The sequence below is a fragment of the Sander lucioperca genome, chromosome 15 (genome assembly GCF_008315115.2).
Source record: "Sander lucioperca isolate FBNREF2018 chromosome 15, SLUC_FBN_1.2, whole genome shotgun sequence".
In the NCBI taxonomy this organism is placed as follows: Eukaryota; Metazoa; Chordata; class Actinopteri; order Perciformes; family Percidae; genus Sander; species Sander lucioperca.
Genome location: NC_050187.1, coordinates 25,734,729 through 25,749,943, shown reverse-complemented (window position 1 = coordinate 25,749,943; position 15,215 = coordinate 25,734,729). Strand labels below are relative to the sequence as shown.

The window sequence follows — 15,215 nt, the reverse complement described above, 5'->3', positions numbered from 1 at the left end:
CATGAAGTCAAACATGCACAAAAACATGTTTTATAACCCAACTATTATAAATTATATAATAAAACTCTACAGCATATGCCATTATATCAAAATATTAAAAAAATACTGTAAACTGAACTAATATTTGCCATTAGTAGAAGCGAGATGGGTGGCAGATGCATATAGTACAAGTGTCACAGATATATATATATATATCTTAGCTTAGATTGATTAGATTAGAGAAGTGTTTATGCAAACTGCAGACTGTGTAAATACATAATCTACAAACTATGCAAACCACAAAATCATACTGAAATTTAACCTAATATTTAAGTATTTGTGCTCCACACTGACATTTGCTTGGAAGCTTTGAACCTCAGAACCTCAGATTTCAGGCACATGAACATTTCAATATTTGTTACAAAAAAAATTAGAAGAAGGTGGTTTGAGATTAAAATATTCATCTTTGGAGTAAAAACTGCCAGTTTTATGGTGGAGAATATACATGAGTATGGTATTTCTAAATTACTGTAATCTGTGTGATGCTACTTCTAAATCATTTTATATAAAAGTCATATCATTAACGAACAGATGATTAATATGGATTTATCGGCACTTAAACAAAAAGTTACCAATTTTCACTCAAGAGCAAAAAACCTTATTTTAGTTAGTGATAAGTATTCAATGTTATGTTGATATTGCAAATGAGGAATCCTGCTTCTTCAAGCCCACAATTCTGTAAGAAACTTGCTGTAATTTAGTCGCCACAGTATAATCAAAATAGTCGTATTCTTCGTTTTACTTGGCAGTTTTGCCTTATACGTGTCAGATAAGGGTGCAGATGAGGTACAACTCCAACTATAAATAATGTTAAATGTCATTATGCAATGAGAGAAAATACCAAACATTTGCCTGCGAGTTTCCACATCAGCTCAATGCTACAGAAAGCTGGCCATTAACTAACTGAGCTCACACACTTGAAACTAAACTGCTAATTATGCAGGCGGCTGCTTCAGTTTGTGCAAGTCAACATGTGCGTGGAAGTGAATAATAGCTATAAATTCTATTTATGTGTGTGTGTGTGTGTGTGTGTGTGTGTGTGTGTGAATTACACTGTTCACCCTGTTGGCAGCTGCAGAGAAAAGCTGGGGGAATGAAGCGCACCGCCAGCTCCAGATATACTATCGATCGACACACACACACACACACACACACACACACACACACACACACACACACACACACACACACAAAGCAGATGGAATATGTATTTGTCCCCATCAAATTCATAAAGTTTTGAGAGTGAGGCAAACTAGGAGATGTTTGGTGTTTCAGTCCCTGTAGCTTGAGGAGGGACACACACATACAGACACACATACACAGTGTGCAGTTTATGAAATTCAGAGCAGCTTACAAGGCGGTTTTCGATGCTGATCTACAGGGCTGTGTGTTGAGTCTTTGTACAAAAAGGTACATAAATGTATCCAAATGCAGGCAGTCCAGTTGGGCATGTATATGTATGTGCATGTCAGTGTAAGAGAGAGAGAGTGTGTGTGTGTGTGTGTGTGTGTGTGTGTGTGTGTGTGTGTGTGTCCTGGGACCAAAGAAAGTGGTGGCAGCTCGGTTGCAGGCAGGGAGCAGATTAATCCACACAGAGCCAGAATGCTGCCCCACAGCCTTAGGCATGAAGGCATGGGAGTGTGTTTGTGAGTGTGTATATGTACAGTATGTGTGGTTATGTGTATATTTTGGAAACAGACAGGACAAATAAATAGGACAAGATGGTAGAAGTAGAAGTATCAAATTAGATAAATCAGCAGGAGAGAAGAAGAAGAAGAAGAAGAAGAAGAAGAAGGAAGAAGAAGAAGAAGAAGAAGAAGAAGAAAAGAAAAAGGGAAAAGCTCTGATTAAAAGCAGCCGTGAGAAAGAAGGTCTTGTCCTGTCCTGGTCCCTATTGGGGCAGCCATGTGGCAGTTAGATGCTGCTTGTGGGGCGGGGGCTTTGGCAGCCTGGACAGGACTAGATGGGACGGGACGGGCACACACAGCCTGTGGCTGTAGCAGCCCAAATACCCAGCAGGCTACAGGGAACACAAACATACACACACCTCATATACTGGGCACAGTGAACAAACAACCACATATTGTCGGTGTCACACAGATACCTTCTATCTCCAAAGTGTCATCTTTTGGAAATCGGTCTATGTTGACACTGTTCTGACATTTTGCAATGTTTAACGGCTGACAGTACTGCTATGTTTATGAAACATTTACAGTTACAGTAAAAGAAAAAAAATCACAATGCCCAACCTATCCAACATACAAACAAAATAAAAACAAACAAATAAATGGAAAAGGCCCAAATCCATCCTTTTCAACACTTAATAAAAAATAGCCACAAGGAAATGTGTCATACACAAAACAAAATGAGAAAAACACCCCCATTTGTTTTCTCTGATTCTGTTCCATCCCTTAACACTGATTATTGTTCATTCTCACATGAATCTTCATTTTTGACTATCCTTGAAACAAATAACATTTCGATCTAATGCTTTGCATGTTTGGCTGAAGAATTATTCACTTATAGCGTTGTGTTGAAGTATTTGAGTTCCTTCAGGCACGCAGCAGAGACAAACCTTTATTCACTTCTCATCTGCCCTTTTCACTGATGGCAAACATGGGAACTATCTGAATTTCACTCCTGTAACCCTGAAATATTTTCTCTCCTTTCTCATCTTCCTCTGTCTTCAACCCCCACCTCCCCCTCTCTCTTTTTAATCCCGGCTACTTTGCATCTCTGTAACTTGGCTCCGAGCAAACTGTGTTATTTTTACACGCGGGCGGGCGAGCAGAGCGTGCGGGCGGGTGAGTGGCGGCGGCGGTGGTGTAGATTTCCAGGTTTTTTCCGAGCACCTTCCTCCAACCTCGCCCATCTGCCGCCATCTGCCTCGCTTTAGCCCGCACTTTCTACTGCAATCACACACACATAAATGCACACAGACGCACATCCTGTGAAAAATAACCAACAGCCTCCAATCAGCTTTTGGCACGCAAAGGAAGGGACTCTAAAAAAAAGCACAAAATGCCTCGCCAAATTGTCCTCCATACTTTTTTAAGTGGAATATACGCTATGCCTGTCCCCTCCTGCATTCATCTTCACATCTACATCGCTCTGTCTCCACCACCCACAGTCCTGCAACGCACTCGCCAGTTGATCTGCTGGCCTTCTAGTGAAGCAGTGCTGGTGACTGGACAGCGGATGGCTACAAAAAACTATACAAGAATGTAGTTATGTGTGTGTTCGTGTGTGTAAGCACTGTGCCCTTTTCCAATTCAACCAACACTCTCATTCACACAATAAGCGGCATATTTACTGTTCACCCTGATTTTATGGAAAGTGTTTGCCTGTGAAATCTGCACATTAAAATGTCCATGCATAAATTCCACTGGTGTAAGAAGGTTTCAAAAATCAGAGTACTTAAAAAAGTGTTATGAGTAAGAGGTGGCAAGAGAGTACCTGGATCCTCACTTTATGACTTGGGGGTAAGGTGTATGTGTGGATGCCACAGATGCTTTTATGCACTACAAAGTCTCAGTCAATCTTCTCAGTTTACAGAACTTAACATACAGTCCCTGAAATTGATGTTATCAATTGATTAATGCAATTTATAGAGTCTACATTGTGTTGTTGATGTGGTCATTAAATCCATCACCATTTGGCCACTTGGCACATTTCATGTTCATAATTTAACCAAAATACCAGTACTGTATCTAATCAGTCTCACACATGTTTAAGAGTAAAGCAGAATATCATCTAACACTATCCAATCTATCCAAATTTATTTTTCATTGTACTATTTTATTTTGTGATTGACCAATATTTAGGTTGGTAAGCAGATGATGGAATGATGCTTCATAACTTACCCTAACCCTGACCTGACAGTAAATGGTTGTACCTGTACATACTTGCATTGTAATGCATGAAACTACCATAATGTACAAAATATATACTGTAGAAGTCAGAAGGGGTGGGAATCACCAAAGGCCTCACGATATCATCACGATACTGATGTCACGATACCATATTATTGCAATTTTAAACATATTGCAATATTCTGCGATATATTGCAATTTATTACCTTTTTTCCATCTTCAAATTTTTCCCAATTTCAAATGATGTCCCCAAAAACATCTGTTTTATCTGAAAAGATAAATTTCTCTGTTTGCTCATTTCACTTCAATTGTATTGCTGCAAAATGGGATTGTCAAGCAGACAAACTGACCAACACATATATAATAATAGATCGATACTTGGCGTCAGTACAGTATTGCCACGGAAAATATCGCGATACTATGCTTTATCGATTTTTCCCCCCAGCCCTAGTAGTCAGTGACAGTAATGTGAATTGATTATGAGATATGTGCCTTTTGAGTTGATGCTCATATTTAATCCCAAATAAAAAGGAACAATTATGATTGTTATTACTTCTCCTCGGATTACCATTAGTAGTAGATGTTGTGACATTATATTTTACCTTATACTTCATACCTTACTTTTGGTTGTTAGACACCCAGGAATGAATGATTATTCTACTGTAATTTATACTTCACTGTAATTATAGGGCTACATACAGTAGTGAATACATGGGTAAAATGATGGTAAAGATAAAAGCAAGTGGAAAGGTGAAAAAACTTCAATTCATGAAAAATAAATCTTAGAAGATAAAAGTAAAGAATAGGAAATTAATTAGCGAGAAAGAAATCAAAAGGAAACCAGAGAAAAAAAGAAAACACATAAGAAGAAAACAAAAAAGTTACCTCAGGTGCGAGGTACTCTGGCGTGCCACAGAAGGTCTTCATGGTAGCAGCGTCTGTGATGCCCTCCTTGCAGAGGCCGAAATCGGTGATCTTGATATGGCCATCTTTATCCAGCATCAGGTTTTCCAACTGGAAGGAAAATAAAATATACATCAATTCCCACAATTCAACATTCACCATCAGAATCTCAAACATCAAATTGATTGCAAAGGCATGGAATAATATTTTATTCTCATCATTTGTGACTGACAATGAACACAATACTGCTTTTTTTAATTGACTAAAATACTTTTTCTGTAAGGTGGAGGTAACGAGAACCATATTGCTCTACCCCACATAGTGGCAGTACACACACTCAGACACACAAACAAGCAGAGTAGGGAAATAAACTTCAGGCGTGTAGTGGAGCCACTAATCCTTTTAATTTTAATGGCTGAAGTGTTTTTCTCGCTCTCTGTCTGCTTTTTCTCCTTTCTGTTTTCTTGGCTGCTGTGAGAAGGACTGGGGCCAAGGCTGCCAGGCAGACGCTCAGGCAGAGCCATCTACCTCTCTACCTCTGTGGCATCAGCACCACCTCCCTCCCTTCCGCCCTCCCTCCCTCTCTGCCTGCTTTCACCTCCCACACTTATTTACTGCTTTATGTCTGTTTGAGCTTGTCCCTGTCCCTTTCTTTAATTACTACACATCCTGAGCAACTCCTCTACTCCTAGATGAAAACTGGATGGGGGGCTAAAAAAAGTTTTCCCTCAAATATCTGATCACTCTCATCCATGCACCCCAACTAGCCTTCCCTCTCTGTTTCTGTTTACCTTGAGGTCCCGGTACACAATCTTGGCTGAATGCAGGTAGTCAAGAGCCGAGACAATCTCGGCACCGTAGAAGCGCGTGCGCTCCTCTGAGAACACCCGCTCTCTGGACAAATGGAAAAACAGCTGCGGGAGAAGGAGGGAGGAAGAGAGAGGGTGAGAGAGAGAGAGGGTGAGAGAGGGAGAGACAGAGAGAGGGCGGGGGAGAAAGAGAGGGGAGAGACAGCAGGGACGGCACAGCAATAATTACTGATTTATTGGAGGAAATTAGCACAACACAAACTGGCTGCCCGCACCATATTGAGATGATAGATAGCGGAGGGGAGGGTGAGCGGGGTGTGTGTGTGTGTGTGTGTGTGTGTGTGTGTGTGTGGGGTGCACATGGAGTGGGGCTGGGTGGGAGAGTCTCGGAGGAGGGCGGGTGGAGGCGCTCAGCAGCTGGCGCCTCATCTAGCAGCCTCCCTCACACACACACACACACACACACACACACACACACACACACACACACACACACACACACACACACACGCACACACACGCACACACACACACACACACACACACACAGTCACATACCTCTTCCATGTTACCCTCTGGGCTAGGTTGGCATGGTGCTGGCGTGGAGTTCGGCAACAGGGGCCAAATCAAGGGTTTAATCAATACACCAGTCTAGTTAAAGACAGGCCGACTGCCGCTGCTGCCGCCGCTGCCGCCGCCGCCAACGCCGCCACCAACGCCGCCAACACTCCCCCCACCCTCTCATTTCAACTGCCTCCAGTGCAGCACTCATTAGTGGCCTAACTGGCCTTGCCCCCTGAGCCTCTGTCTTCATTTACTCTATTCTCAAACCCATCCTTCTCCGTTTTTGGCAAGAAGCTCATTTGCATACTTTAAAGAGTACACAACTCGTTTTTATTTCCCAGGTGGCGTGACCTCCCGTTTCTCCTCCATCTTCCCTTTTTATTGCTCACCTCACATTCCCTTCATCTCTTGCTCTCTCTCTTACGCTCTCTCTTACGCTCTCCCTAGCTGTCAAGTTGTCACTGTCAAACAGCTACACATGTGGCACCAAAATGACACCAGCCTGCTGCGGCACACCAGTCAAGTCGTACAAATTACCCATGAGGCCAAGGGGCGCACATCTCCCCATTAATTGTTCAGGGATGTTTGCATATGGCCGCTGGAGTGATGCTCACAGACCACCTTGTGCAAATGGTGTCAGTGTGTAATGTGTGTGTGTGTGTGTGTGTGTGTGTGTGTGTGTGTGTGTGTGATGAAAGGGGGTAACACGACAGGTGGGCCTTCATCAGTGTACTGGCAGCTGTGACTGTGGCAGGTTTGTAATAGGTTGTGTGTGTGTGTGTGTGTTTGTGAGGCATGTGTGGTCACAATTTGTCCGTTGAGGTAAAAATGTGCTGTGTATTTGTCTAAGTATGTGTGTGTTTGCTGGTGTTTTCTCTGTGTGTGTGTGTGTGTGTGTGTGTGTGTGTGTGTGTGTGTGTGTGTGTGTGTGTGTGTGTTTGGTCAGGCCTGGCGCTGGCTGAACTTCCTAACTAACTGGGAAGGGAGCAGGTGACAGTTACACTGAGGGAATGAACCAAGATTGCAAAAACGGCCCGATTAAAAAATCAGAGAAATGGAAAAGTGGGGCATTCCAAACTCATTTCGTCTCCGACTGTCATTCTGGCTATATCTGCCCCATAGGTGTGTTCATAAATAGACACAAGCAGGAGAGGGATGGAACGAAAAAGAGAGACGAGAAGGCAAGCGAGAGGCCAGTTGGTTGGCAAATTAACTGTGTTAGAAAGCAATCGAACAGTCAAACTTTCGCCACTTCTTGAGTGTTTGCCCGTCTTAACATTCCTCTGCTGCACTACTGTTGCAGAGTCACACATCTCCACTAACACAGTGGGCCCTATCTTGCACCCAGCGCAATTGACTTTGTACACCGATGCATGTATGATTCCTATTTTGCAGCCGACGCACAGCAGACTTTTCCCTCCACAGACTCAACGTCGGTAAATTAGGGAATGAACTTGCGCTCCCAGGGGCAGTTCAGCAAAAAGAGGAGGTGTGTTGCGGCGCAAACGTTCCCTAGTGCGATTTTGCAGTTTCAGAAAACAATTCCGCCACAGACCAGGAAAAACCTAGTCTAAAGTCAGTGGCGCGTTATTCAGATGCTATTTTAAGGGCGCATGCTTGGCCGTAGAGTGTGCACACCGCGCATACACTTTGCTTCTCTCATCTCCCGGACCCAGCAGTTCCCATTTTAGCAAACCAAACATAAATACAAGTAAAAAATATGACCTTGTTTTACACAACATTTCCATGAATCATGGATGTGTTGATGACATAAATGAGGAAATATTAGAGGCCTTAAGGAGATGTGATGATGAACTGCATATGCCGATGCCACTTAACCCAAATGCCCCAGCAGCAGCACGGGAGAGGAGAGACAGAAGAGCTGCATCGTCTATAGCAGGGGTCACCAACACAGTGCCCACGGGCACCCGGTAGCCCCCAAGGACCACATGAGTAGCCCTCAGGCCTGTTCTAAAAATGAAAATTGAATATTGATATTATCTGTTTCCCACCTTGTTAAGTCATTGTTGATAATTATTGATAATGAGAAATCATTAACGTGATCAGTGTCTTCGCATAGATGACTATCATTAATCATTAATAAGCATATATAACTAAAGGCAAACTGAGCAAATTTGTTATTTCAGAAGAGTGTATCAAACTGGTAGCCCTTCGTATGACTCAGTACCCATGAAGTAGCTCTCAGTTTCAAAAAGGTTGGTGACCCCTGGTCTATAGTGAGGTAATCTCGGTCTAATGTTAGACTACATTGCAAAAATATCACCATGCATTCATAACCTCGTGATTCAGTGAGAGTGAGCCCAAAACATCGGAAAGTATGTTTTTGTGACATTTCTTTATTTACATTTTGTCAAAAAGAAAAATCAATAGCAAACGTCGGTCTCCTCGGATGTGAACCGCTCCTGGCGTGCACCCATGGATTTATTAAGAGCGTGCGCCTAGCAAATCCACCATTATAATAGCAATCCGCCATGGAACAAGCGTGCCTGCTTTTAAAGGGAATGTGAGATAACGCTCTGATTGGTTTATTGCACGTTACGCCCAAACCACACCTATGAGTAATGTAGCTACTTCAGACCAACCCATTTTAGATTTGCATCGGGTGCAAGAGTCATTTATCCCGCCGGTATAATAGCAACAGCGCCCGAGATCCGCCCACAAAGCTACTTGCATTTGGCGTTTGATACTTGCGTTTCAGATCGTTAAAATAGGGCCCTATATTTCCCTATGTACAAATTGTGTATTATCTGTAAGAGACATTTATAAACCCAAACAAATGTTTAGGAAATCATCTGAAATAATATTTAAAACAACTAATTTACACTTGGAATACATTCTATATTAATTTTGTTTATTACACAGTTTGGTTGAATCCGACGGCATTCTGCGGTCTGCTAATTCTTTATAACAGACCGTTGCTAAGTATAACAGACAGTTGCCATGCATAGCAGAGTGTCGCCATGGACGCAGTTCTGATCACTCTGGAGGAAAGCCATCAATCTGCTGAAAGAAGTCCGGGTTATTTATCAGCTATGGCAAAAAGTGGGGAAATGTGGAGCAAGATCCTGTTCTCCAATTCAGACAAGGCAGCAAATCTGGTGAGCGCCTATTGCTACATCTTTATATACAGTCTATGATGTTACGCTATGCAGTAACTTCCGCCGTAGGGACAATAACGTTATTTAGTTACATTGCAACATTGTGTTTATAGGTGTGTCAACTACAGCGCCTGTACAAGAAGGAAACAAGATGAATGAGGACAGAAACGTCAAAATAAATATTCCCAAAGAAGGCCCATTCACCTTGTTCCAAGCGTAGAGACGGAACAGACTATTTTCTTTAGAGGAAGCAATACAATCGTTTTTAAATCAATAAAATCCTTTTCAAATTAATAAAATCATTTTATCCTTTTTAAATCAGTACAATCCTTTTAAAATCAATATTCTCTAATAACCCTGATATTTAACTATTATTTAAGATAAATTTAAGATAATATAATCATAAAAATGAAGACAAAAGAGCTAAGACAGAGTCATCTGTCTTAGTTTAGGTTCGTCTGAGTTTTAACACACGCTTTGAGTTTACAGTAGAATATGTGGAGTGTCTAATCTCTGTCAGTTGGTGTGGTGGAGTTGTGGTTTAACTGGCTGTTCAAAGCAGTAACACAAAGATGGGTAACCACATACAGCACAACCATCCTGAAAGTGTGTGTGTCTTACCTCTCCTCCGTTTACATACTCCATGACGAAACATAGGCGGTCTTTAGTCTGGAATGAATACTTCAATGACTGAAATGAGAACCACACACACACACACACACACAGACACACACACACACACACACACACAAGTTATATAACTTAATTGATTAATGTGTGTGTCTCAAACATAACACCATTTAAGGAACAGTTTTGTCCGCTGTACAGTCCAATGTTAATTGTGTCTGTTGCTTTGTTTTTTTCAATTTGCCCTCGTGTAGCCAGATGTATTAAATCTTACATTATGTAGTGGACTCCAATTATTCCACAATGCAATGGGAAATGTAGTGTACAAGTGATTGTTACTAATCAAGGGCTATTTATCATGAAGCATTTACTGACGCAATAGCTTTCTCTTTTATTTCTGTACCGAGGGGTGACTTGAATAGCATCACATATAATTTTCTGATTTTGCCAAATAAAACATTATGTATTTGTCTTCTACAGTACATGCACTCCATATATAGAGCACAGTAAAGTGAAATAGTGAACAACGTTGTACGCAGTGAGAAGTCTGGTCCCATTAGAGTTTAAACAGCAGGAGCAGCAAAACGTGATCATTCATAGCTTCAAACTGTTTATTTCGGTATTTACTTATTAAAAGCAAATATGTGTGTGTTTTCTTTCAACAGAGAAAGCTGTTAAACAAAAGAACAGTTGGTCTGAGGACTTTGTGGCTGCTAGTGTGAACTTAGATGTGAACTGTAATTGCTCTCATGACAGTGTGTGTGTGTGTGTGTGTGTGTGTGTGTTCATATACTGCATATGTTTGTGCGTTTCCAGGGAGTGTGATAGAAATGAGCACTTATGTGTGTCTGTGTACATCAAAGACAGTGTGTAAAACTAACAGATGTGGTTGTTAATGTACTACAATTTGGTGCCTAACTCATAATGAGCCTCGAGAGACTCAGGTATATATAGGATCAATATGCTGTCTGCGTATGCAACATGCACTCTTACAGATGACGATACATTTGTATATGCACATATGTCTGAATCTAAACCATTTGTGCATTTGAGGTACTTACAGTGAGAAAGGGGTGCCTGGTGTTTTTCAGTACTCTGCTCTCTGTGAGTGTGTGAGCCACTTCATCCTGCACAAATACGGTAAAAACATGTTCAATCAACCAAATAAATAAGAAACCAGTTAAAGATCAGCCCATGAAATGCAGTAAAAACATCAAATACTGACATCTGACACTGTATTCAAAATTAAAAGTAGTCAGAAAAAGGCTTTAAACTCCAGTTGTATGTGGTCCATTCATAATACAGTAAAAAAAGATTGATCAGTAGATGAACAGTCGGACAGACTAACCTTGGCTATGATGACTTCTTTTTTAAGAATTTTCATGGCGTAGTATTTCCCGCTGGCCTTTTCTCGGACAAGAATCACTTTACCAAAGGTTCCCTTTCCCAGCAGCTTCAAGTAGTCAAAGTCACTCATTGTCTTGGGTGGGGGGGGGAAATGCAGAATGTCATCAATTCATCTGTGCTTTAAGTTAAATAGTTGATATGTAATGACCTTTGGCAGTTTTGACGTCCCACTAGCAGTAAGGTTTGAGTACCAATACTTTTTTTTTTTTTTTTTTTATAACTTGCCATAAGGAATATAATCAACATTTTTCTACAAAACCCTTTTGTCATTTAGCAAAAGAAGCTAAACATTTTTTAAAATGTTATCACAAGCAGCAAAAAACTAAATAAAAAAACTAAATAAAAGACTAAAAAAAAAACGTATATGGTGTGGGGCCTGGAGGGGCCTCTTGCTGTACTTGAGACTGTTTGCTGATACATCTAGTTTAAATTTTACCTACGTGTACCTACGTTACAGGGGAGCATTTCATTAGTTGACACAAACCTGTGACTCCCTGGACCATTTTACAGCATTTGTACAGCAATAATAAACTTAGCACAAAAAGTAAGGACAAATTTCCTTACTTTTTGTGCTAAGTTTATTATTGCTGTTTGGTAGATTATTTCTCTGTGCTAACAATGCTTTTTGGCAATAAATGTTATACCGTTGGAAAGCCTGTTTAGTTCCCTTTCAAATGGTGCCCCATTTGTAAGGAACATGTACAAAATAACCTGTTTGGCAATGGCAGAGAAGATTTGGCAAATTTTTCATGGGCGCAACCCACATACTCAGTGCTGCTGCTCATCCCACAAATGCATGTTCCTTACCAATGGGGCACCATTTGAAAGGGAACTAAACAGGCTTTCCAACGGTATAAGATTTATTGCCAAAAAGCATTGTTACCACAGAGAAATAATCTACCAAACACAAATTTCCTTACTTTTTGTGCTAAGTTTACATCTGGAATGCACTGTTGTGTGTTATACCTTGCGTTTGTGGTGTGTGGTGGAGATGTCCATCTCCTCCTCGACCATGTTGTCGATGTTGGAGGTGGGACTGCACTGGATCCTTTCTTCCTCTTGTCTCTGCAGCTTGTCAGCCACCATCTGGATGGCCTCTGTCCATTCATCTCTGAGTTTACAACCCACAACAAGACAAAATTTAGGGAAGCACCATTACCAACACCTACTGTATCCCATCCACTGCTTCTGATGCACATTACTGTTTAATTGGATAAAAATGACTGAGGCATCATCCTTTATATTTCAATTTCAACCAAACCCAGTGTTCTTCCATGTTTGGAAGGTCCAGTTTGTTGAATATGAGGATGTGATTATTTATTTATTTTTTGGTTATATTATAATAAACTGAATATCGTTGGGGTTTGGACTGGGAGTCAAATAAAACAAGCAATATGAATGTGTCGGATAATCAAGAAAATAATCAGATTAATCATTAAAGAAAGTTATTATTTGCAGCCCTACTCAAGTTGTTCACACACACACACACACAAACAGGTGTAAAATATAATATTGGTCACGACTCTCCAATAGGATGGCTAGTGCACTTATTTAACCAGGTTTTTAAAGGCACTAAGGTCTATTCAATTAACATAAACACCTATTTGTTCAACAGAGAGGAAACATGGTCAACTAGAGAATCAACCAAATGAGCAATGATCGTGGAGCAGAACTAATGCCTACCAGTCTGTGCTTGTGTGTGTGTGTGTGTGTGTGTGTGTGTGTGTGTGTGTGTGTGTGTGTGTGCAAGTATCTGCGTGTATGTAAATGCACACCCATGCATTAGAGGGAACAATGCATTGTTGTTTGCTAACATTGTTCCTCCCCATTGACTTTCCATTAGCGGTGCTGTTCAACATCTGTTGAGAGAAAGTGTGTGAGCTTGATTGTGTGTGTGTGTGTGTGTGTGTGTGTGTGTGAGACTATCATCATAGCAGAAGACCAGCCATGCATCAGATTAACTGTATTTAACGATAATGAATATAATGGTTTATAAACAGGGCCTAGCATCCCTCTGAGAAGAGAAGAGACAATGAGACTAAAACGAACTTTTCTAAGGTTCACCAGTCTCCTGAAATAGTAAATCTGGTTAATTACACGTAAGAGATTATGTTGTTGTCAGTAATATTTCTGATTTTAAACATAAAATGAAAATGCTGAAAATGTTGTTTTACTCAAAACTGAACTGGGTTCTCTGAATTCTCTTTTGAATTCCTCCCACTGATCTTCACTCAAACAGTGTTAATCCTGTGCTAGTGTACATGCAAGGGTAACATGTTAGCAGACACACACTAAAGCGCTTGAACTAAGGTGAACCAAAGATGATATTCAAATATTCAGAAATCCTCAGCACTCCAGAGAAGCAAGTTGGGATTTACGAGTGTGCACTTTCAAATAAACTTAACCATTGTAAGCCGTGAGGAGATCATAATAAGGAAACCTGTTTGACTCCCAAACGATCACTCCTGTGTCTTTTGTTTTGTTTGGAGTTAGATGCCCATATGTTTCCTTGAGGGATCTGAAAGAACATCTATCTGAACTTAAACAGAGCAGTGTGTTTTTGAGATCTGAATCCCTTTCTACTGCAAAGACTTCTGAGCGTACCCTACACACTCCAAAACAAGGGCAAACTCAAGTTACACTCTATTTACAACAATGGAGCACTGAATTTGTGGCACCCATGATGTGTGTGTGTGCGTGTAGCAACATGAAAAGCAATGGGAACTCTCTCAAGGTCAGGCAGCAGATAAATGCTCTCTCTCTCTTGGTTAGAGTGTTTTTTGCATAATGAGTTTTTTTTTTTTTGCTAATGAGAGATAATGGGCCTGCCTACAGTCGGGCACCATGCCAACGTGTGCCACCCTCTCTGCTCACGGCTGGGGCTGTGGTAGTTGGAGCCCTGCCAGCACTGGTACAGTATAACAAATACAGTAACACACACACACACACACACACACACACACACACACACACACAGACAACCAGTTGTGGCACACACACACACACACTTCTTTCCAACCCTCTTAAACTTAATGTGCACATCTTTTGCACACACACTTCCACAACCAAACATGCACACATGTGGATCTTGCAGTCGTCCACTTGCATATTCTATACACTTGACTTAAAGGTGTGATAGAATGCAAAACTGAGTTTACCTTGTCATAGTTGAATAACGATAGTTTGGTGGGTGGGTACAGAGAACCTCAAAGTTCCATTGACACTTCTTTCCTATGCAAATCTCACAATTTGAAACTGCCGCTGAAAACGGGTGCATCCAAACGAAGCTAATAGTTGACGTTGATGCTCTTGTGGAACTGCCTGCCGGCGAGCTGATCCACGGGAATTACAAAGAAGAAAGTTTGGAAGTTTTTCAAGGACATTGAAAATGAACCACGGTCGTAAATGCAGTGTTCAAGGCTGTACAGGGAATGCTGAGACTTTTCACATTTCATCGCGAGCTGCCGGTCGTGTTGCTCCAGGTAAGCGGTAGTTGGTGGTTCAGTTACCCCAGGAAAGGTGTCTGTGCGCTGGGTACAGAGCACCGCGCGTGGAGCTCCGCCAGGTCAGCGTAGTTGGTGGTCTAGTTACCGGGTAATTGCGAGTGTTGCAGGCATGTTCCCTGATATTAATAAATTAAGTTATGTTTTAATTTATATTGCAGTGTAAATAATACACTTAACCAGTAGCGGAGTGGCAATTGGGAGAGTCGGGACTTTTCTCGGTGGGCCGGTAGTGTTTCGAGGCTGCGAGGGCTGGTCTGATTAGTTATTCATTGCAAGTTCTTAGCAACACCATCCAGCGGCCCGGCCGCACGTTTGGAAATCTATCAGTAACGTTAACAGACAGTGTGTGAGTCTAATGATGGAAAGCCA

General features: G+C 41.3%; 2 protein-coding genes across 4 annotated transcripts in view; one reads left to right on the top strand and one right to left on the bottom strand.

Annotated features, from left to right (window-relative positions):
- sdccag8 (SHH signaling and ciliogenesis regulator sdccag8) overlaps nucleotides 1-6,975 on the top strand; it is a 64,703-nt gene extending 57,728 nt beyond the window's left edge. Inside the window, exon 19 of the transcript XR_004106599.2 lies at nucleotides 6,953-6,975. The gene's annotated coding sequence lies outside the window, so the exon portion shown is untranslated. The remainder of the gene's footprint in view (nucleotides 1-6,952) is intronic.
- The window catches only part of akt3a (v-akt murine thymoma viral oncogene homolog 3a), a 68,558-nt gene that overhangs the window by 7,385 nt on the left and 45,958 nt on the right, over nucleotides 1-15,215 (bottom strand). For all 3 annotated transcript variants that reach the window (XM_031308685.2, XM_031308676.2, XM_031308667.2), the window contains 6 exons: nucleotides 12,307-12,451; nucleotides 11,282-11,413; nucleotides 10,995-11,060; nucleotides 9,928-9,996; nucleotides 5,606-5,728; nucleotides 4,797-4,925 (listed from right to left, as the gene is read on the bottom strand). In XM_031308685.2, coding sequence (XP_031164545.1) covers nucleotides 4,797-4,925; nucleotides 5,606-5,728; nucleotides 9,928-9,996; nucleotides 10,995-11,060; nucleotides 11,282-11,413; nucleotides 12,307-12,451 — 664 coding nt within the window. The remainder of the gene's footprint in view (nucleotides 1-4,796; nucleotides 4,926-5,605; nucleotides 5,729-9,927; nucleotides 9,997-10,994; nucleotides 11,061-11,281; nucleotides 11,414-12,306; nucleotides 12,452-15,215) is intronic.